Source organism: Gobius niger (genome assembly GCF_951799975.1).
Source record: "Gobius niger genome assembly, chromosome: 23".
NCBI classification, from domain to species: Eukaryota; Metazoa; Chordata; class Actinopteri; order Gobiiformes; family Gobiidae; genus Gobius; species Gobius niger.
In genome coordinates, this window is record NC_136874.1 from 10951837 (window position 1) to 10975955 (window position 24119).

The window sequence follows — 24119 nt, forward strand, 5'->3', positions numbered from 1 at the left end:
TTATCTCGTGGGTGCATTTTATGACTGTTGCTTTTGCTGTACAGGCCATTCTATGTAATGCCCGTGCAATGCCACAAGAGGGCAGTAAAACCTTGACGCTCAAGCTTCCACAGCATTAAGCAGAAAAAACGTGGGAAATGAAGTAACGAGTCCAAGTTTGAGAGTTTTTGAAGGTTTGGCAATGTTATTTAGAAGATATCAAACAAGGCAAATGCGTAACAGACAGAATTATTGTTGTGATGAAAGAAAGTCCCGAAGCCCAGTTATGTTCAAATATATTTATTAACTCTGAAGAAAAATAATCTCTACAGTTACAAAAACTACAAAACTTCCAATAGAAAATAGAACAAGAGTCAAATGGAATGTCGTACCTTGAACTACGTAAAAAAAACAAAAGTTGAGATGATTACATAAGTACAGCACTTCGGCAGCAGTCTGTTGTCACACTGACTGGCTGTAGGACACGGCACCAGGCTGTGTGCTCTTCTGTCTTCAGCAGTAACCAACGCCCCCCCCCACGACCGGAGCCATGTCCACCGCGGAAAATATGGCTCACACAAAAATGGCAGTGTGAGGGTGGAATTGTGACAGATGTTTCCAGCTGGTTCAACTAAAGGCGATCATTTCTTCAAACATAATCACAGTGCTCAGGGAGTCTGCACACGTGATCGGCTAAAGCTTCCTTCTTACACTTCGAGAAACATCAACACATTTGGTCGTCCACAGTAACGTCAAATTAGGCTTTAAACATTGTGATTGTACTAAAACAAAAACAAATCGTGGAAACTTCTTTGAACATTTCCGGTCAATAAAGAAATTCAAGCATTTCCAGGTAAACATTTTTTTTGGCTGATTGGACACAGGCTTCAGAATCAGATTTTTGTTTTGAAATGTTGTGGTTTTTAAATTAAGCAAGACAAATATGGAACAGAAAAGCCGCCTGAAAATGCTTCTGCTTGTTCTCCACTAAAGACGGCAGTGCTATGGAGTCGAGGCCTGCAGGCCCTGCAGGAGGGAACGGAACGATATGAAGTGGATGATCCTTAAAAAGGAGTAGAGTTCGGAGGGTCAAGCAGAGACTGGAGATGTGGCTGGCTTTCAAGTTTAGAGATGAAGAGTAGGCCTCAGTCAGCACTTTCCCCTGACCGGGCCTTTAATACTGAAAGGCACGATTCTCCTCACACGCGCTCTCATACACAAACACACACACACGCACACACTGACGCACACTTTGGTCTCCAGTCTCAGTGTCTGACTGCATTTCCACATGTGCTCTCCTCTCAGGGCCAAGACGTGCACGGGGCAGGAAGCTCAGGCATGGATTCCTGAGGGAAACAGGAAACAAAGTCAAACCCAGCACACCATATGTCCCGATGACTGTCCATGTTTACAAATGGGTTTCTGTGACCAAGGGCAACTCAGAGCAGTCCTACGCTGACATGAGTGTAGTGAAGAGTGGTTTAAGTGTTCTTCGAAGTGTGGGAGCTTTCATTTGGATGACTTAAGTACAGAAAGCTCACGCTCTTGTCAGTATCTGTGGACATACCCTTCTCGCTGGTCTCGCCGTGCTTCTCCTGTGCGAAGTTGAGCCTGTTCTGCTCAGCGGCGGTCTGAGCGGCCGTGTTGACCTCCGGGCTGCTGCTGCGGGAGGGGCTGCCCTCGTCGATCTGATAGGCCAGGTCCAGGTGCTGCTGGGCCCTCTTCAGGTGCCTGCGCAGCCGCTCCAGCTCTGTGGAGGAGGGGCCCTCGTCCCCAAAGCTCTCGCGGCCAGAGTCGCCCATGGGGGAGTCTCTGAGCTGCCTCTTCAGCTTCTCCTTCTTCATGGTGGCGTGGTATCCCGGGGGGGCCGTGGGCTCGGCTCGTGTGGGGTGAGCCGACCCGGAGCGAGCGTTATGGGCAGAGCGGCGGCGGAAAGAGTCCCTGATCCCCCCGATGCCCAGATGAAGGATCTCCAGCAGAGTGAGGAGCAGGCACATGAAGGACACCACGTACATGATGAGCAGGAAGATGGTCTTCTCCGTGGGGCGGGACACAAAGCAGTCCACTGTGTGGGGGCAGGGCGAGCGCGTGCACACGTATGATGGGATGACCTCAAAGCCGTACATGATGTACTGACCGAACAGGAAGGCCACCTCAAAGGCAGAGCGCCACAGCAGCTGACACACGTACACCTTCATCAGGCCGTCACGAAGGATCCGGCGCCGCCCGTCGTGCTTCTTCTCTGCGCCTGAGGAGAGGGACACGGTCAGGGCTCTGGGACAGCAGCAAAAGGACAGAAAAGGACTCGAGTGTTCACCTTTGTCGGGCTTCTCAGGCTTTTCCGGCTCGATCTCTTCTGCAATCATCGGGTCCTCCTCGCCGTTGTCCTCCGCCTCCTCGTAGTCGCGCACGGCGCCGCGGCTCACGATGGGCATGCGTTTGCTTTTGCGGTTCCGGACAACCCTGTACTCACTGTCATCCATGCGGGCGATCTTGTGCATGGCGAAACCCAGGTACATGATAGTGGGAGTGGTGATCATGATGACCTGCAGAGACCAGGCTTTAGCGCTCAGTGGATCATCTGAACAGAAACGCAGGAAACACCAGACTCACCTGGAAGATCCAAAAGCGCACGTGTGAGAGCGGTGCGAAGGCGTCGTAGCACACGTTCTCACACCCAGGCTGCTGAGTGTTACACACAAATTTACTCTGTTCATCGTAGTAGATGGTTTCTCCTCCCACCGCCGTCAGCACGATGCGGAAGACGATCAGCACCGTGAGCCAGATCTTTCCCACAAACGTGGAGTGGTTGGAGATCTCGTCCAGCAGGCGCGTCAGGAAGCTCCAACTCATGATGCCCACGTGCCAGGGGAGCTACAGGCTCTGGAAGAGACAACGGCACGGGTAAAGACAGACGGTCAAAGACTTCAGAAGCTTTATACATTCTGATTGTTGAGCTTTTATCCACGTCGGACACATTCAACTGAGCAAAAGTCATGAACAGCTCTACAAAGAACTTCAAGGACTTCGCTGTTTGAAATCTAACTAACAAAACAGACCAGAGCTCATTTTAACAGGTTGAAAACAAAGGCTGCTAAAAGGAAAACCAGGCTGGGTTATGGAGCAGATCATTTGAACACTGACATGTCTGGAGAAATTAAATGGACTCATAAAACATTCATGTTTGTTAATAAAAACACTGTATTTAGAGTTGCTTCATTAGCCTAATACAGACCTCTTAACCATGACAGACACAGTGAGGGTGCGCCACGCGCTACGCCCTGCTTTGTTGAACAAGTGTCTGATCGCAACACTGTAACACAAGGCAGACAAATAACAGAGTGATCTGCTCGATGTGCCAGTGCAAACAGAAGGATTAGCGGGGCCTGCAGTCCTTTTTTGGTGAATCAGCGGTGAACACATGCCCCATCACATCGACACAACCATCAAAGAATGTGCAGGCAAACGGAGAGAAAGCACAAGCACATGGGCCGGATAATGTGAGCCAGAGCAGGTACCGCCACCTGGACCCCCCCTCCTCCTTTGGATCACCGCGTTCTACCACAACGGCCCGCGCCAATTAACCGCTACAGCGCCGAGCGAGGATTAGCCTCGACTTCCTGTAGCGCTACCAGACCTCGGCCTATAAATGATGTCAAACCAACACAATGTGGCTATTGTTTTCAGAGCCGTCAGGGCCTGATTAAAGCTGCAGATTCAGGGCCGAGCAATTTGAAAAATATGAGCCAGTTTTTCAGACGGGTTCTGACATTTGATTTGACAGATTCACCTTACAGCTCCAGTTTACAGTTAGAGCTTACTTTACAGAAGTACAAGTAACACCTATTAAGTTAAAAGTAGATTTAGATGAGCCACTTATAGCAAGGATTAACGTTACAGCCTTGAAAAAAGATAAGTCGTTTAGTGGGAAATGTGTCCCTGCAAACTGGGGTCTTGCGGATATAAAGTGCCAACACAGAAGTTTAAAGCAGTAACAACGGCGGGAAAGCCTGGGACAGTTCATTTTCACTCTTCTCCCAAACATGAATGCTCTAGAGTTGGCATAAGCAGAATCTCAGAAGAACATGAAGTGCAGATTTAAGATCAAATCAATCATTTAGCTATTTAGGTCCAAGAATCTCTCAATCCGACCATCCACAAAACAGAAGCTTTATATTTACTCGATAACTTAGGACTCGTCACCAGTGAACTGCAGTACTAACAACTGCACAGACATTATCCATTCCCTGAACTTAAAGTGTGGAAGTAACTTTAACGTGAAATGTCGTCAATGGCCCATTGTCTCAACAGCTGCTCCAACAAGATGCTCCTCACAATTCCAGAAATCCATTTGGAGGCAAAGTGGATGCTAATGAAAGGTTTGGTGAGTGCTTCCAATGGCTCCGCGATAGCTGGCTTTAATTACTAGACAGATGACTGGCTAACAACATGCTAGCGCTCACCCCAACGCCGGAGCAAAGTTTAGCAACGCGTGATTCACAGAGCAAATCTTTCCACGTTCACTTTGGAGCGCAGTTACTCACCCGACTTGTCCAAACGTGACTAAAAAGGATCCCACACACGGGGCAAATATGTGAAAAGTGCGTCTGCTCCGACATTTTCACAGCGGCGGAGGCAAGCAGACGCAGAAAAGGAGTTTTGTTTGAAGTATCTTTCCATAGAGTACATAAAAAGTGTTTACAATGCGCTTAATGGGTACTATTGGACCACAGCAGAAACACCAGCCTTCAGGGGCACGGAAGACTTTACTGTGGCTTCTTTAAGTAACCTACCACACTATAGCACTGGTTTGGAACTTCTCAGAATGTTTTTGTGTTAAGAGTTTGAGTCAAATGAAAAAAGGCCTATGATTCTGATTTTATCACCATTCCAGTACATGCAGTAACTCTAACAAATGCTATCTGCTTCCTTTAACATTCACACATCACTGAAGTTGAATCCGGCTGTCACTCAGAGCATATAGGATGCTAACCAATAGCATCAACAAGAAAAGGCACTGATAGTCCCACAATAATGATGTAGCAAAAATGATACAAATTAAAATTGAAATGGATATTTCATTAAAAAAAAAAATCTATTTGTCAGAAGATACAATGAACTTAAAGGGCTATTTCAGGATTTTTGACATAGGGCCTCATTTCATAGTTATCCAGAGTGGTGTTGATTTCTGGAATTATATATATATATATTTTGAATTCATGCAGTCCTTATATTTGAAGAGTTTAGTGGTGCTAGGCTAGTGCTAGGCTAGCGCATGTCTATGGTAACTAGTAGCCTGCATTAAAAACCTCTTTGAAATCATGGGGTCGTCCTCCAAACGTTGCCATATCTGATTTGTAGAACGCTCCTTCGTGAATTTCACATGTAGTAATGCCGGCCGCAGGTAAACAAACTGTAGATCCGGTAACCTCGCAGATCACTCCGCCGCTGCGTAGCTACAACTAGGCAGCTCAAATACAAGTTCTTTTCAATACAAAAGTTATATTTAAAAAGTTATTCAGTCAACACAGACATTTATATGGGTATTCTGGTGTTATAAGTGATTAGCCTCAGGTGCACTGTGCTTGGGTCAGACTGTTTTTAATGCAGGCTACTAGTTACCATAGACATGCACTAGCCTAGCACTAGCCTAGCACCACTGCACTCTTCAAAATGTAAGGACTGCGTGAAAAAATAAAAAATAAAATCATCTTCAGAAATCAATAACACTGGATAACTAGGAAATGAGACCCTATGTCAAAAATCCTGAAATATCCCTTTAATGTATACATTAGCAATTATTACATGGTTTGGGCTTTACATACAATAAGTAAATCGTATGCTCCGGACACATTGCTATTTCTTGTAGTACAAAAACGTATGGAGGCAACTTGAGCATAGACATGATCTGAACACAAGTCTGGACGGGAGACATTTGCAAGATTAGTGAAACGAGCCCAAATCAAATAAAACAGGTATGTATTGGAAGGGTTCTAACTGAAGTTGACTTAATCTCGCGTCGTATAAAAGACCAGATTCTGTTTTCATGACCCAACAGCATTTCCAGCTTTTAGTCCCATGTAAAGATTAGAAAAGATTTGTTGTGTGTTCAGGAGATGACCTCACCAAAAGGAGATTACTTAAATGTGTGAATGAAATCAAAGTGCTCCAGGTCTGTTGTGGAGGTGCAAACAACTTACAACATGGTTCAAAGCTGACCCACAAGCAGAAACAAACTCATTTTTTCCCCCCCTCGCTGGAGCAAAGAGGTGACATCTGGTTCTAGCCCTACCACGTAATTACAAGCCTCACCTATAAAAGGCTGTAAATGGAGGTGAATTCGGTGTCCTGCGGCTAACGTCTCAGCCAAGCACTAAAAACATGAATTTCTCAGAGAAGTTGCCAGGTTTGCCAACTTTTCCTCCCCAAAAAAGAAAAATCACAGTCAATAGTGCTTTTGAGGACATGACCTGATGCACAGCAATCCAAAAGCATCCCTTAAAAAACATCAGGCCAGCTGTTCTTAGCTTTAGCGGCTGCTATTGGCATTCGATGAGCTAAGAGCAAAGTCAGGTTGGCACAAGGGCAGGACTCGTGACTTCAAGGGGACTTATCTCAAGGTGGCATCAAAAGGAAATAGTTACAAAGCGTGACCTTGGTTGTACAACTTTTATCAAAGCAAAAGCTGTTGAGAAACACTGTGGCGCGGAAAACGAATACCAAAAAAACAATACAATAAGCAAATCTCGTGGCCTCCCAAGTCAATCAAAGACTGAGAGAACAAAAGCAGCTCAAGTCACCGACTCCGTCCAGGATTTTCACAGCTTAGTCAGATTTCTGAACTCAAAGTGTCACATTGGGCACGGGCCTTTTCCCGTTTGTTTGTGAAATTGGAACAAAAGCAGCTCTTGGCCCGGTATTGTCGAAACGCGCTGTAATTTCAGAGGCTGGCCGCGTGCCACCGGTCGGGCAGGGGCGAGCAGGTTTTTTGAGCCGTTTACTGGGACATAAAGCGAGGCGGCGATGAGGTGAGCCTGGGTGAGCGGTTACCTTCGGGTTGTTTGAGGTTGCCGAGGGTTACCAGAGTCTTAACGCGGACCTGTAACTCGCTGGAGCGCAGGGAGGGTGGTTAGAGCCGCTTCGAACACGCAGCATCCTGAACTTCAAAGGCGCATTGTGTGGAAGGAAACAGTTGGCGACAAACACGACTTCAGTTACAGTGTCAGGTTATGCTGATACTTCGAGGAAATCAAGGAATCTCAAATAATCCTCCCTCCTTTGAGTCTTGTTTGGATAAAAATCTGCAAATCCTGGGGCCTGCAACTCCACAAACAAAATAATTCTTGATGATTAAACATAAACTGCAAATCAAATTGTAATCTCAACAAGAAACCAAGTCAAATGGGGAACTATGAAAACTTCTACTTTTGAACTCGGTGACCCACTAAGAGCATGCCGAGAGCCACTTTTGGTTGTTGGCCCACCAGTTTACAACGTCAGCTGTAAAAGCTGAATTGCAGAACATGTAGCAGCGCACTACGCACATTTGCAACTGTAACACATTAAAAAAAAGGTACAGAAAGAACTACATTGGCTAACCAAAAAACTACTAAGAAAACTACTCTATGGTTTCAACTAAAAAAACGGGAAATTAAAGCCTGTATGTCAAGGAATGTTATGATCCAGAAGTGACTGTCAACATGTTGCAACAAGAACTGTGCGAAAGGTTTTCTTCCGCTTTAAAAGGTCGAGCTTCGAAATTAATCAAATTGTTGAAATCTGTTGATCTACGAAAAGGGGAAGCATTCTCTGCACTGTGATGGAGCAAAATGTGGGTTTCAATGAAAAGCCCTAAGACAGACTTCCCTTTAAGTTCCAAGTGGAAACAGCTGTTCATATTAGTTTGACGGGCACCATCTTGACCACTACCTATTATATATTTGTTTTATGTAGAAAAGGGCTTTTAAAAAAGACTCCATTATAAACACATGCTTTTGTAAACCTTAGCATTGTTACATAACGCGGAACAGTGCGAGTCTATACAACAATTCAGCTTTAATTCTTAAGAGAACAGATGTGGAAAAAGCTTCAACAAGAAAGACACAGGTCGTACAGGAGGCAAATTGAGTGCTGAAGGAGTCTGGAAGCAACAACATGCTCTTCCCGTCAAATTCTTAATGGTCTGTTTTAAGACGTTTTCACTTTATTCTACGTTTTGTCAGTCCTAAACCAGACTAGCTTGAGTAACAATTTCAGTCACTACCTTTTACTTCAACTTGTGTATTTATTATTTTAAAGTTATTCTCACTTGTACAAATATTTTTGGCTACTGTACTCGCCTTTCAACCTGTCTAGACTTTTCAAAAATACAAAAAGCACCACCTCGTGACATCAGCAGGTGGAGGATTTTGGGCTCTACAGAGAGAGTAAATGTGCAGGGTTCCTCAAAGAAACATTATGAGTCAATTTCACATTAAGAAATATTGACTCAGAATAATTTGGACATGTAAACGTCACCACAGGAAACACCGATTCCACAACACCACCAGCCCAGCATCTTCCTCAATGACTCCACCTAACGCCACTGGTCCAACCGGCCGGCTATCGACTACATGACGGTCTCCCAGTGGCAGCCCAGACAACTTTCAAACAGAAGCCCATTTGCTCAGCGCTCAAGCTGATTTACAGGCTTCTTGCTTGAGCTCCTAGCAGTATAGAGCCCGAGTGGAGGGGTGGGCAGGGGGTGTGGAGGGTTGGAGAGTTTTTTTTTCGGGCATTGGACAAAGCAAAGGCAAAAAAGAAGCCGAAACATTCCTGTCTAACTCAAAGCAGAGGAGAGCTGGATTTTAGGGTTCAGGGAGCAGACAGAGGGCACATGAAACGCACTGCGCAGTCTGGGACGCAGTCAATAGGACCTGCAAAGACGTCAGTCAACGGGATTCCGATGTAAATCTGTACAATAAAAGGAAGAATGCCAGCCAAGACAATGCCCAAGAAGCCTACCTCCATGTGGCTGTCTGGACTCACTCGGGTCATTATGAAGCAGGCCTAGTCCTACATAAAAAGGCATATTTCAGGGACACCATATACATTAAAACAAAATGTCTTCCAGCAATCAAAAGGCTTATAATAATCAATAACACGAATAGGCTGAGGAATAGACCTAACACGTTATGCTGAGTCAGACTGCATTGTTTTGGAAATTGTGGCATAGCTGGAAGGTAAAAGGGGTGCTGCCAAGCTATTTTTTTTTAGTGGTAAACAAAAAAACAAAACAAAAAGCCAGCAGAGAGGGTTTGACACGACGCTGGTTGAGAGGGGGGGGAAAAAAAGTTACAGAAGCCACTTAGCGAAGTTGTTCAATAAAAAAACAAAAGGAAATAGTGCGGTGCTCGTCGTGGAACTTTCTGGTGAGCGAAACAATTTGTTCGGGACGCCAATAAAACGAGTCAAAAAACGCCAGAAAAAAAGCAGTAAGTACAAGGCTGCTTTTTCCCCCCTTCTAGGAACCGACGAGGGGGGAAAAAACTCACCGCTCTTCGGGCACACGAGTAACTCCAGAAAGTTGCCACGTTAGCAAGGACTTTGAGAACTTTTCAGACTTTAAAAAAAAAAAAAAACTTTCAGGCTACATAGTGCTATAAAGTAACTAAAGGGTTCAAAGGCAGCGCTCCACTCGCCGACACCAACCTCGTGCACTCCGATCCCTCCAATCCGTCCGCGCCGTTCGCCCTCGCGCTCTGATTAATTGGTCGGACCAGGTTTTCCTAATTAGCGCGCGCGGCGGTGGCTGTCATTCGGCGTCTCCTTCCGCAGCGGTCAGTGAACGTGGAGCCATCCGAGCCCGCGAGACCCCATAAGCCGTAAGGGGGGGGGGTCCTTCTTCTTCACGATAGGGGAGATGTTGTGGGACTTTATTCCAGCAGCTACCCCGTCTTCTCTCTTCTCCTTCGACTCCTGTGGGCGGTTGTTCCTCCTCCTCTTCCCTCCTCCTCCCCCCTCCCTTTCTCCCCACCTCCACGTAAAGCGTCTCGGCCCCATTCAGGACTCGGAGAGGTGGAGGCCCCTCCTGAAACCCGAGCCCGGCGCGTCCGCTGCTGGCTACCGTTCACCACAAAGGCGCTATGGGAAATATACGTTTTTATTGTGGGGTGATGCAATGCAACACTAGTGACTGGGCTAAACGAGCTCACAGAAGGATGTCTTGGGCAATATTTCAACACGTTTGGACAAAGTAGTTTTCCCTTTACATGGAAACATGGTGGTGTCGCCTATATCTTAGCCTATTATTAAACTATATATAGGGAATCTAAAGGGGCAGACGTTGCGTCATGTAGGGCGATTTAAAACAACCAGGCCCGCGCCCACACGCCACTTTCCTATATACCAAGAAATGCCACAGAGCAGCTTAAACAGGCTAGAAAGTCACTGAGGCAGACGAAAGCCTAATTTTATAGCATAGCTTGGGGGTAAATACAAATCTGTGCAGTCGTAGTCATCAACTGGACAGCGTTTTAAATTGAATAGCCTCTTGTTTAAGTCTTCAATTTTGAGTTTCTCATAAAATGTATACTCTATTGTGAGAGAAGTTAGAGAAGTCTTCAGCCCTACCTTGTGTACCCTATGCTATTTAAAGGGCCTATAGCAGGGGTAGGCTCGATCGGGGGCCGATTTTCTTCATAGTAAAAAGACCAAGGGCCGAATCTGACAATTTGACCCAAAATTAACGCTTACAAATGCCAGTGCTGTGCATAATATATGACCTCATTTGGTGTTCTGTTTGGAAATGTTTAAGTAATTGACAGTATTTCTCATATTTTTACAGTACTTAACCCCTTAAGCGAACACATTTTCTCCAGTTCGTTCGACCTTTCCCAAATCTTAAAAGCTTCTTGGAAAAAAACGCATCAAAAGATCGACAAAAACTAGCGACAAAAAAGTGATGAAAAAGCAACAAAATGCAACAAACACGCATCAAAAAAAAGTGACAAACGCAACAAAAAAAAGACAACGCAGAGGCAACCTGAGGAAAAATCGTAATTCAGTTTTGACAGTCATAGCTTTTTAATGAAGTGTTATTCCTATAGGCTGCAAGCTCCAGTCGATAGGCTTTTTAGATTTGGGTAAAGCCAAACTGGAGAAAAAGTGCTTGGTTAAGGCAGGGGTTAAGAGGTTAAACTCTACAACGGTTAAAGTACCTCTGATTTGTGTGAAGTTATTTCTCAAAATCATCTTAAGGGCCAAAGGTTCTATGCTGGAGGGCCGGATTTGGCCCCCGGGCTTGACGTTGCCTACCCCTGGCCTATAGGCTACCTGCTTTTTTGATAAACAATGAAAGAAAAGCCACTAAGCTGGAATGTTAGTTATGGTCCGAACTCATTCACAGCTTTCCTAACATTTTTGTTGCATCACAATTGTTAACAGGGAATAGATTAAAGGCACATTTCACAATTTGCAGGGTCACCTTTCCGAATCACTTTTACAGAAAACTCGTCTGCAAGTTCATAAGATTGCTGTCAGGTTGGTCAGACTCGTCAAATTGCCTTCACTACAAAGCGTTTTGAGTAACTTTTATCTGTTCTCCATTCATTATTTCAAAAGGTTTATGTCCCTTATCAAGATCATCAGTCTACAAACTCAGAATTAAGATCACGTGCCTTTCTTTGTGTCTCTAAAGCCAAGACAATAGTGGGCATGTCCGGCGACTCCCCTGGGGCCATATGGGTAATTATTAGCTCCGTTGGTTTATCATCACTCCTGAAAATCCTTTCAGACCAGATGCTACCTCTCTTAAACAAAATCCGGCCTCGTGTGAGTGTTTGCGGTTCAATAGCTCGTATGTGATACAAACGAAACAGTTCCAGGCATGTAACGTTCACGGACCAGACGATATGAACTCCGCGTGTCAAATAAGATGAACTATAGGGGTCCCCTGGGAGTTGACAGCGCCCCACCCATGGAGCGGGCCTCATTAAACCCGATTTTGAGGGAGGGATTCTCAGAAGGCTTTGGGGGCTCAACCCGTGATTGCCAGGTCACATGCTCCATACATTCTTTTGTGTTCATAACTTTAGGTGTTTGAGCTAAGACTAGATCAACAAAGACGTTCCTAATTAGTTTACATTGGTTTACGCAAACATTTCCTCAATAAAAAGTTGCTGACTTGTCCAACAATAAAAGTTAAAGCACCAGTAACTACTATTAGGGCTACTTGACATGTTGATGAGTCTTGAATTTAGCATCTGACAAACTTTCCACATAGATTATTTTCCCCGAACCCATTCCTCCCAATCGATTCGTGTTTGTGGTCTCGGTCAACATCATAAATGTGTCAGGGGTTGCTACAGATACCGCATTTACTATTATCTGGTGTCATCTGGGCGGTGGAACGCCACGCTTTGACGATCACACTGACCAACTCCTTACTGAGCTGATTTTTCCAAAGAACTTCATGACTTTGCTCCCGGACATGACTGTTCAGCAAACATAAGGCAGAACCGCAAAACCTTTTTTATCTTTTTGCCACTGTGTGTTGTCCTTTCATGAAAAACAAGGGATGCTCAAGGCTGTAAAAGCATAAAACAATGATAATAAACAAACAAGCTGTAAAACAAGATTTTAAGGTATTGATATTTAGACATTAACCCATCACTAATAAGGAATCTAATAATCTAATCTAATAAGGACGTTTTTTTTGCTAGAATTGTCTCTCGAGTAGGGCTGGGTATTGTTAAATTATAGTATAGTATCGCAAAAAGTTTACTCCTGGTATCAAAAAGCAGATATTGACAAAAGAAATAGCTGTTGGTCTAGGGCCGTGGTTCTCAACCTTTTGGCGCCGCAACCCCCATTTTAACAGTAAAAGGGATTCGTGACCCCTGCTCGGGTCACACCGTGAGAAATAGAAATAGTAGCCTACATAATTCTTAACCTCTTAACTCCCGCCTGTACCGTGAGGATTTTTTTCCTCACGTCATCACATTTTTTTTACACCATTTTATTGTTGGGTATTCAACTCATTTTTGTCACATTTTTGTCATTTTTTCTCACATTTTTGTCACATTTTTTATCATTTTTTTGTCCCATTTTTGTCATTTTTTAGTCCATTTTTATCATATTTTTGTCACATTTTTATCATATTTTTGTAATTTTTTTGTAATTTTTTGTCCAATTTTTGTCGTTTTTTTTGTCATTTTTTTAGGTCATTTTTTTGTCATTTTTTTGTCCAATTTTTATCACATTTTTGTAATGTTTTTGTAACATTTTGTCATTTTTTTGTCAATTTCATTCCATCAATTTTTCGTCACATTTCCATCATTGTTTTCGACTCAGTTTTATTGCTTTTTTCCAGAGGTTTTTGGACTGGGGTAAAGCCAAACTGGAGAAAATGTGCTTGGTTCAGGTGGGAGTTAAGGGGTAAAAAAAAAAAAAGGCTAGAATGAAATTCATCAAACTACAAATAATGGCACTCTGGTAAAATAGCACACACATGCTACAACAAAATATCAGATTCTATGCTAATGAAAATATGGCTATTTTATCTAAATGATCTGGTGACCCCCCCAGGTTGAGAACCACTGGTCATCAGTCTTATTTTAATTTAAGGCCAGACATTACAAATTCTTAATGCTCATAACATTACGTAAACATAATGTGATGAAATGGGGCTCCTCTTCTCCACTGTTCTCCACCACTGCGTCAGACTGGTCCGACTGGTCAGACCCAAATTGCCTTCACTACAAAGCGTTTTGTATTTGAGTGACTTTTATCTCTTCTCCATTCATTATTTCAAAAGATTTATGTCCCCTGTCAAAATTTCCTGGATTTTGGTGCGTCATAGAACACACAGCAGTTCAAAGTGTGTTCATCACGGCGCTGTCGATTTGCTATCCTGCTGTTAACAGACAGTGAAATCTTGTTTTCTCTGCACATGGACATTTCAACTTCAAAACATGAGATGCTGATGTAGAACGTATTAAAGTTACACAGACTGGTTTTGTTTTTTGCAGATATTTTGCAAACAGAGAGGCTTGTAATTACGACTGTGGCTGAAAATAGGTGGACTCTATGGGGGCTGACAGACCCTGGGAGATATAATGGAGCCATTCTAAAGTTGTCAAAACACACTCGTCCCGTCGTCAATGGGCCCATTCTACTTGTCTACAGAGGTCACACTGTGCAGAAAGAGCTACACTTGAAATGTCACGGGCCTATCTCAACAAATGATAAATTACAAGTTTATAGTGGGCTGCCGCTGACTGCTGTTCATGGAGCTGGAGGCCGGAGGCTTCTTACATGGAGTTGGTTGGGATCTTTGCATTGCTTATGGATTGTTTGGTGATTTGGGGGCAGGACAAAATTTAAATTGAGATTTTCCTGACAAAAACAACACCGTTCACATGACATTACAACATTCGATACCGCCTAGAGTTTGAAAGTGAGGTGGTGGGCTAAGAATCCAAACTACATATTTTTGATTTATGGCTCATATCTAATTGCTGGGCCTTTCCGCAAGAAAAAAACAAAAAAAAAATACTGGCATCTTCTCTGTCAGCACAAATACACTGAGGTATTTTCTCTTAACAGTGTCCAAAGGTGGTGACAAATGAATATTCCGAAACATGGGCGTGATGTTGGCTCGTAATGAGGACTTTCAAACAAAAGATTAATATGGCAGGTTTGGAGACGTAATCCCTCACTAATTCACGACCAGGCTGTTTGGAGATTTCTTCCATAAACTGGGTCTCTTCAGGCGAGTCTGTAAATATCACCATATCCTCCGGACACAGAGTTCTTTGGGCGGATATAGCATTAGAAACATATTACAGATTGTCTAAATGTCAGTGCAAATGTCTGATGACGGACTCAAGAAGCGGGCTTAAGTAAAGAGTCTCGAGGAAAGAATTCCATGCACACATAAGAATAAGAAGAAGCGGCGAGAAAACAAACTGTGCCAAATGGTTTGCCGCTTTTGCCACGTCCACGAAGGATACAAATTGCGAGGTAGCGGTTGGCAGAAGTGTGGTTGAGAACAAATTTGCTAAGTACGTAGATACAAATCTGGGGAAAAGTGGCTTCAAGGATTGCGCCGAACTAACAACTACTGCCACACAAATACAAGCTTTCAAAGTCGGCCTGGAACACACTGTTTTTGTGTAATTGTAGCACATGCCCCGAGTAAAAAGAAATGAGTAAGTCAAGGACAAGCAGTCATGCAATCTCCACCAGGTCTAGGTATGTACAAAAAAAACGTATTATAAAAGCAAACAAGTCAAATATTCTTGCAATCTAAACAAGTCAAGATCATTTTTAACATATTCCTCAGTATTTTCCAAATCTTTTCAACTGTCCCGGGAACAGAGTGGGCTCCGCCTTTATCAGTTTCACATTTGGCTGCGAGGCGCCGGCACAATCGTGCAGACCGCGGCCTCTGACGGGACGGTGCGTGACTGCGGACCTCGGCCCACCATCCAAGAAGTTGAGTTTAGGCAACAACAGCTTTCTCCCCCTCAGTCCTGCACGCACTTCACTGAGACCGGGCCAGGCTTTGGAGAGGGACATGACGGGGCAGAGGAGAGGGGGAGCAGCGCTAGGCAGATTAGTCCGACTAAAATAATGCAGTTACTTCTTTGATTACGGCTAAAAAAGGATAAAGCAGCACGATTGTTGGTCCTTACGCCTCATGTAGTGTCTGAAAAATAATCTATTCACAACTGTCCTGTGAGTATATTCTGAGAGGCAAAATCATAAGTTTATTTCAGTATTTAAAGAGTTCGAATATGCTAACGGTTAGCCTAGCTTGATGCTGTAGCTCCGCCTCTTGCTTGGGGCCTGAATTATAAACCGGACAAACTCAACTGTATTCAAAGCCCATCAACATTAACATGATGAAAAGCTGATTTTATTTAACTGAAGTCATCTAATTAGTGGATTACTTAAAGGAGTACAAAGTAACTCTTGCCCCCAGAGGCCATAAGCGCAACTGCAGGTGTCGTAGCAAGTTTTTTTAACTTATTATTTTTGTATTGGTGGCTCCGGTCTGGTGGCAGTCAAGTTGCAAGTGTGGTTTTCTGGCCAGAGACACCAAGGGGAGATGAAAGACCCTCTAATCATCCCATTAACACTTGTATTACCCCCAGAGGGACTACGGAAAGGATTTATTAAAGTAAACAAGTTACTTAGTACTGCTTTAAGTAACTTAGTAATCCTAGGGTGCAACAATGAAGGAGAGACATGAGGAGGGAGAGTAAAGAGTGAAACAGATGGAGAGAAACAAATAGGAAGAGAAAAGAGAAAAAGGAAGAACAAAAATGAGAGAGAGGAGGGAGAGAGAATGCAGTGAGGGAAAGGCGAGAGAGAGGAAAGGAAAAAGGAGAAGAGGAAAGCGAGAGAGGGAGTAGGCCCAGATGTGTGAGCGCTGTCCAAATCCTCACACATGAACTCATTTACCTGTGGCGGTTCACATATGGAAACCTCAGCGCGGGGTCAGCAGCTCACAGGCCTCTGCTGCAGACAGACAGAAACATGTGACCCAGTTCAGCAGAATGCAAGACTCCAAGGACAATTTCTGACATTTTCTTTGTTACACGATCTGCACAAATTGTCTCAGTTGATCTGAAACTAAATGTTTTACCGCACGTATGCAAGGTCGGATACAGGAAGAACTGATGTGTTGAGTCACGATGGTTTTCGACAGAGAAATGTGTCAAAGGTTCCTTCTTATGATTTAAGTTCATTGCTTGGCCTTTCTTCAATTCAAAATCAGTTCACGAGACAAGTTGGACCACTCTGTGCCACCGGAGAATGTTGACTTTCATGTTTGCTTAGGATTTGCCACGACGCCGCGCTGCCATGAGGCTTATGACACGTTTATTGTAAGAAAAGATGAGGGATTTTGTTCTTTTTCAAGGCGTGGGGCTGTGGGCGTTGATAGAAAGGTTCGAACTGCTGATTCACAGAGGGGTCAATGAGCGGCCAGTCGAGAAAATGAAGTATGGGCACCAATAGAAATAAATGATGTCCTCCTTCGAATGCTTTGTTTTGAAAGCATTGTTAGTCAGCAAAGGGCGTGCCGTTCGCTCGCATGATTATGTTTTCAGTTTTGCAACAGCTGAATTGCTTTTGTAAGAACACGTAACCAGGAATGTTCCAGAGTGTGGCTTTAAGAAGGTATTAAGGATCTGTTTTACACTAATTAGACTTTATCAAGATTAATTTCAGTGTCAAAAGATTGGAAACTGTTTTTATCTATCGGTTTTTCTTGTATTTCAAGGCTATTTACATTGTGGATTCTCACTGAAGGCATTTATTTATGGATGAACATATGTAACTATGTTTTAAATGGAAAAAAAGTTGAATAGATTCTTCAAAATGGATGGAAATGGATGGATGGAGTTATTTTACCCCTTTTTGTTTCCTACATAATCCCATGTGTTCATTCATAGTTTAATGTCTTCAATGAGAACTCACATAATGTACATCGTGTTGAAAATGAAGGAAAGCCAATACATAAAAAGTGTTTCCAAACTTTTGACTGTATTTTACAAGGATAATAAACACACACACAAATGGAAGTAGTACACAATTCAAACAAAACGGATAAAGATAGAACAATACAACTTTCAGTACAAGTTAAAAAGTTGCCCCTTTTTCCATTTTTCTTTTTGTCATCTGAAAGTCAAGCGTCCCATGCTATGAATATGATTGACGGAGGTACTTATCAGCTATAAACTATGTCTATGTTATCGGTAAAAGTCATCGTAAAAGTATCGGACAGTATTTGATTTGTCTTTTACAAACATTTACACCAGAGGCTTTGTATTCTCGGAAATTAGGGATAAATTATATAGAGTAGTCCATATAAAACATTAAAAGTTACGCGTTGTATTTATGTCCTTGGTCAGCCATCTTGCATATGTATTAAAGTGGCATGACGCAGCCTGCAGCCTGCCTTTGTCGGCCAAAGGTAGACATTCACTTGTTACAGCAGCTCTTAAGAACACACAGGGAGTGCAAAGTGAGGAAAATGTGCCATGAAAGAACCAGTAATAGTAAAAATGGTAAATGGTGCCTATTTACCTCTAACTACAGCCTTTTTGTATTACTTTAAGCCTCCTGCACAAATCCAGCAGATAGGATGGAATGCTTCCTGCGAGACTTGTTGACCTGCCCCTATAGCTTGTAATGCGCTATATGTTTTTTGTCGACTCCCCCGACTGTGCAAAGTTATGCAACCCGAAATGAAGTGAGATTGAAATTCCTGTGTGCTCCCCTGCTGTCAGCGTATTAGCTACTTCACCTCTGATTCCCGGTCCCCTGCGCCCATCGCCCCACCTCCACCAGCCCCACACAGAACCCGAGACACGGCCGGTTTCCTCGACAGGATTAAACCCAGGGAATGCAATAATGATTCCTAATGGGCTTCTTAGAGCTGTTATTCTGGGGTTGGGCTGTTAATTTTGCCCGATTCAGAGTCAAAACAGCTGCTCGTGCTACTATAACAATGTTTAAGTTAAAGGGCTTATGGTAGAGTGAAATTCAGTTTGCATCGTGCTGTGTTATTGTCTTTGAGTGGAAAAGAAGAGGCCACTGCATGTCGTTTGCTGCATTATAGGAGTGAGCCTGGAAGAAGCACTGATACTAATAACAATTAGCTTGGTGAACGCTAATATTGAGAACAATAGCGGGTCACACAGGTTAGAAAAAGATTTGGAAATGAGCAACATGCTTTGGTTTGAAAATGGAAAAATAAATAGGAAATGGATTGTTTTCTGCAGAAGAAGAAACAACCAAAGTAAACATTATTACTCCAACTTGTGTGATTGAACTACTACCACAACTTCGTCACACATTATCTTTTCATTTGTTTTAATGCTCGTAAGTCTGAAAAACATGCTTTCATTCTACAGTTCAAGGTCTCAAGGTCACTCAATATTTATGAGACAAATTCCATCTAAATAATAGTTTGGGAAGCAGAGCGTGAATAGAAAGGTATTGCTGCACTTTTTATGTCTATGTCAAATGTTGCCAAATATAATCCTCTCCCAAAAACTTAATTTGCTTGCTACACTAGACATAAGCACAGTCAGTATTTAGAAAAAAGTAATAAAACAAGCATGAGTGGTGTTTACTTTTGGTTTACATTGCACCAGGTTTGAGAGGACAATAACAATATTCTTCAGAGTCCATAATGGTCCTGAAGAAATCAGATTTCTACAGTAAACAGCTAGCCCATGAGCTTAAGACATTTGAGACCTACAGATTTCTTCTGTAGGCGTCACAAGAGGCGCTTACAGGAAGGGACAAATGAGGAGGTATCCAGGCAAGACTCACAGCGAAGCCACACATGCCTTCTATTGTTCTTGCTAATGGACATTCACTGGAGAATGAAACAGATTAACTGATAAGCTCTTCCCAGAAGATGGTGAAAGACTGTTGTGGAGCAATGATAATGACAAATAAAGTACTTATATGGCCACAAGAGCTGGTCATTTGTTCCAATGTATTAATAAATGATGAGGCTGCAGTATCAGGAGTTTTATGTAAGATCTTTGGCTGTTCCTCACTATTCCTCTCATTCTACCGGCCACTTTTGCCTCTTTTTGCGGGAACTTCCGGAACAAGGTGAATATGGCAACACTTCCTTGAGTAATAAGTACAGTACTTAAGTGATTTTACTCGGTTACTGATACTACTCCCGATAATGAGCAGTGACTCCGGCTCCCCGCGCTCATCGCCCGGCCTCTTCCTAAACACGAGCGATTTTCCATTTCCTCTCCAAATATTAAACCCAGGCAATGCTGTACTGATTCCTAATGGGCTTTTTAGAGCTGATTTTCTGGGGCCATTAATTTTGCCAAATTTGCAGCCAAAATCTGTCTCGAATGCATTTCTCCCCCCCGGGCTGAGAGGGAAGAGTGGAAGAGTGGCCAAACATCTGAGAGAGCGAGCGTTTTTATGTACCGAGATGACGTCTGCGCCTGCTGTCTGCAAATGAAAGACAAATGCAGCCCCGTAATACAGCAATATGAATGTTTTGCATCGCGCTGGATGAAGAGTGGCAGGTTTAGTGCGGAGGACGGAGGGAGCGCACGGGAAAACGCAGCTCCAAAGGTTGTAAAATCATATCCAATCGCAAAAATGGAAAGAAATGGAAAACAAGTCAACAATTTTGAGGAGATTTCGCAGATCGGCCTTTATAATATGGAGCCTATTTTTTTTCTTTTCTTCCCGACTTCCTTCACGTCGCGCTGAACCCGTCCTCCGTTCCTGCTGATTCATGTTGGCATTTATGTAAAGGCGTTGGAGGAGGAAGCCTGTTTTGTAGCTGTTTTTATTTGCGGAGCGAGACGGAGCCATAAAACGGCCTGTTATTACGCGATGAAATAAAAATGTCTTTGACCAGGGCCACATTGTTTCTGGTTTCTTGTAAAAAGGGCGCGGGGCTGGGCACAGCGCGGGACATGAGAGCACCACTTAAGTGTGAGAGTTGACTTAACTTGATTGAGTCAAGTGTTTGTTTGAAAAGGAGGATAAAAAGGTTTAGGAGGGAGGGAGGACGGACGGGCCCGCACTTTGACCCACTAGGAACAGCCGTGCCAAACATGAGAGGAAACAACTGTAAGGAGTGAGAATCGATCATCCAAAATGTTTGAATCAGTATTAAAAATCTGCAAAAATTCAAATTTGGTCTTTCTCTGGGGTTCAAAGCTCAATAAATTAGATCTGAAAAAAACATTTCAAGGTTTTGTATTGTCTGCACATGTGCGTGTATATTTCTCCCGTCTTAAGTCGCAGCTGCATCAAAACAAAGGAAATTACTATATTTGGATTACTGCGTCATCTCGGTCGCCACGTGGATACAAATGGTGTCAATATTTGTGAATGAATAAGCGTGGGAAAGCGGCCGTTGCGGCGCAATGTTGTAGTTACTTCCTGGAAATCTCTGGCTCACTAGAAACAAAACGTCATAAAATAAGCTTTGTTAAGGGTAAGTTTAGTCAGTTTTTCTCTGACATTAGAACTAAGATGTTAAGGAGAAAAGTAGCTTAAGTTCCCTAATTTACTTCCATTTTCTTGCTTGGTCTTGATTTAGAAGTCTTGTTTCGACACAGTTTGATGAAAAAAGCTGACTTTTTATGAGTACATATAATCTATCAGAATAGACTAGATTGTGTGTTAGTGATAGTACAGATTCTGAATTCTACAGAACACTTGTATTCACCATTTGATATAACAGCTATCACTTTTTATGCTCATAGCAGCTGATATACTGTAACTACTACTTCCATTTCACTTGTCATCTTCTACAACTTCAACGATTGTATTTTTCTCATATCAAGGAAAGCAGTCACTATGGGAAAGGTGGGTGTAGATTCTTTCTAATAAGAACTTTCTTATAAGAACTATTTACATGTCAGTCTATGGTAGAAAGCAACGGACACCGAAAACATCGTGGTTGAAGTGCAGGTGTAGAAAAACCACCTCAAAGCTCAAAGGCCTGCCTCACACTCAGGTTACGAGTCAAAGCGTAATGCTACCAAATACAAAAGCCAGTTTGTAACCTGAGTTTTTAATGAAGTTCTTTGATATTTGAAACAATCTGTCACTACAATAATATAATTAATAAAAATGTAAGGTATTTGGTCATAATCTCAAGCACATTTTGATCACTATATTACAATTAAAAAATCCAATGTTGGTCTAAAAAGGCTTGTACGATAGTTTTCTTCCTGGTTCACCATGTGCACTGACCCTAAGCCCCTCCCCTCACACCCCTTTAAAGATTTTGTCACTGAAAATATCGGCAAGTTTGGCCATTTTTAAGCATAAAATGTCTTATTTCATTCATTTCCCCTTCATAATCATGTCAGTAATCTGCGACAACAGTTTCAAATGGACAGCTCTACATTTGTATGACTTCCCTATTCACCTGCAGCATCTCGCCTTGAGCCACTTTTATCAACCGCGGGAAGTGATTGTGCGTCGGATAAAAGTTTGAAGCGCGGAGATGAGCTTTGAGTTTGACGGGTCCACAAAGGGACAATGGAGGTCTCCCGCGTGTCTTTGTGCGGTCGAGATGAATGCACCGAGAATTTTCAGCAGGAGGGAGGAGGTGGAGGTGGGGGGGGGTCTTGGGTACATGGTCCAACGCTGACCAGTCGCTCCCGCCTCCGCGTGGTGAGGGCCGGGGGAGAGCCGCATATGCCCTGCACATGTACGGGGGCAGGCGGCCGGCGTAGTAGTGCTTGGTGGTAAAGGGGGGAGCCCATATTTACACTGTGAAATTGGTTTGCATACCTTTCACACACCAGCGAGTCGGGACGCACAGGCGCGGTTACATTCTGGGGGAGGTTTCCCAGATCGCTCTCCGGGGCAGTGCGCTGGTGTGATGGACCTAAGAAAGAAGACAGGGGATATCAAAAGCAGTGTTTCATTTAATTTAAATCCTTTCCGAAGCCTATAATCCATCAGCTACTACTCTGTTCTGAGCAGTTCTGCGCTCAAAGTGTGTTCACCACGTCGCCATGGATTTGCTAGCATGCCCTAAGCACAAGGTGAAAGCTTGTTTTCATTGTTTCTTGACCCGCCCAGAATCCTTCTTGTCTTATTTCAAACGGGGGGGCAATATTTTAGACACTGAACAGAGAGAGACGGTTGTTTTTGTATGATGTGGATTATTTAATATCGCATTCAAGTATATTGGGATTTTGAGGTTTTGATTGGGGAAAAAGCCGTGGTCATTTGAACTTTTACAGATTTATAAATGAAAAATCCCAAGTCGAATGAGAGAAAGCGGCGTAGTTCTCTGGTGAAACAGTTTGAACAGATTTGGGGAAGCACTATTGTGACATTTCAAACGCTCAAAAATGTGGCTTCATTATACAGTGGAAGAAGTTGTTCAAAGTGACTCATCTTAAGTTTTAAAAACCCCACCCATAAACATTTGTCAGGCCAAGGTATTATACATTTTGAAGAGGATATGTGAAGTTAAATTAGACCATGTGGAAAGCGTTTTTTTTTTTTTTTTTTTTAATAAGAAGGGAAGGTAAAAATTACAGGCGAACAATGAACCAACTTTTGAAAAAGAGCAATTTACTTAAGGGAAACATGGACATTATGTTTGCCTTGACACTACATGTGCTTGAACATTACATTGGTTTTGTCCTGTTGTAATATTGGGCTGTACAAAACAATTGACTGATTGAACAGACCTCGCCATACTTAAGAACTGTGCCTGGCTTCCCCATTCATTTGTATGGGGATAGGATGCTCAATTTAAACAGGTCCGAGGTCGTAATAGATCAAACACGGACCTGTCTTTCATATTTTTAAAGCCCACAATCCACCACTGGACCCGTTCATCACTGCACTATTGATTTGCTAGCATGCCGTTAGGTGGGATTCAGAGCTTGTAGTCACCGTTCAATCATGTATCAACCAAAAACAAAATCAGGACTTTAAATTTAGTGAAAAAGAAAACCGAATGTCTCACGCAGTTTGGCAAAGTGAGATTCCAGGAAGCACAGCCTGCATCCGCTTAAAGGTTTGGTCTAATTTCTCGAAACCTTACCACAGCTCCTCGAGCGTGCTCCAAGTTGCGTGGTTCTCATGGAAGCCCTGGCGCGGCGGAGGGTTCTGGTGACCCCAGAGGAATTCCAGCGTAACCAACTGGACAGGAGTTAGACGCCGTTTGGGCAAATCAAAACGCCCATGACTTGTCCAACCAACTATTTAGCATTCCTCCACTGCTGCCGCTTTCAAGTGCTTCCAGAAAGGCTGGAGCGATTAGGCCCAGACAGGGAAAACGGAGAAATGGCTGCACCGATTATCAACCGAGCCTCTAAGCACATCACGCCAACGTCCGCTGTCTGGGGTTTAGGGATTGAGGATGCAATTCTTCATATATTATGTCAAAACACGACTAAAAGTCATAGAAAATCAGGGTGAAAACTGGGCTGGAATGGAGCCTCCTTAGTGAGACTGTGGTATTCCTCGATGCTTTACAGTGTAGATAAATGTGCAATAACGATCATTTCTTACAGGGCATTATAGTTTCCCACATTGCACCTAAAGCTGTAGAGCAGGCTAACAACGCACAGATAGGCACTCCTGAACGAGATCCTGGCTCAAGGTTGGAG

At 43.3% G+C, this 24119-nt stretch overlaps 1 protein-coding gene across 3 annotated transcripts; it reads right to left on the bottom strand.

Moving 5' to 3' along the window:
* Positions 1–309: 309 nt before the first annotated feature.
* On the bottom strand, positions 310–22375 carry LOC306981776 (gap junction gamma-1 protein-like). 3 transcript variants are annotated; one of them, XM_079581433.1, is made up of 6 exons: positions 22279–22375; positions 16429–16485; positions 2593–2862; positions 2297–2525; positions 1547–2227; positions 310–1325 (listed from the first exon to the last, which is right to left on the bottom strand). In XM_079581433.1, exons 3-6 carry the CDS (start codon positions 2830–2832, stop codon positions 1312–1314), a joined length of 1164 nt encoding a protein of 387 aa, XP_079437559.1. In that variant the 5' UTR covers positions 2833–2862; positions 16429–16485; positions 22279–22375; the 3' UTR covers positions 310–1311. The 3 variants fall into 3 exon arrangements, with proteins under 3 accessions (XP_079437559.1, XP_079437558.1, XP_079437557.1); XM_079581432.1 differs by lacking the exon at positions 16429–16485; XM_079581431.1 differs by lacking the exons at positions 16429–16485; positions 22279–22375 and adding an exon at positions 9670–9915.
* Positions 22376–24119: the final 1744 nt, after the last annotated feature.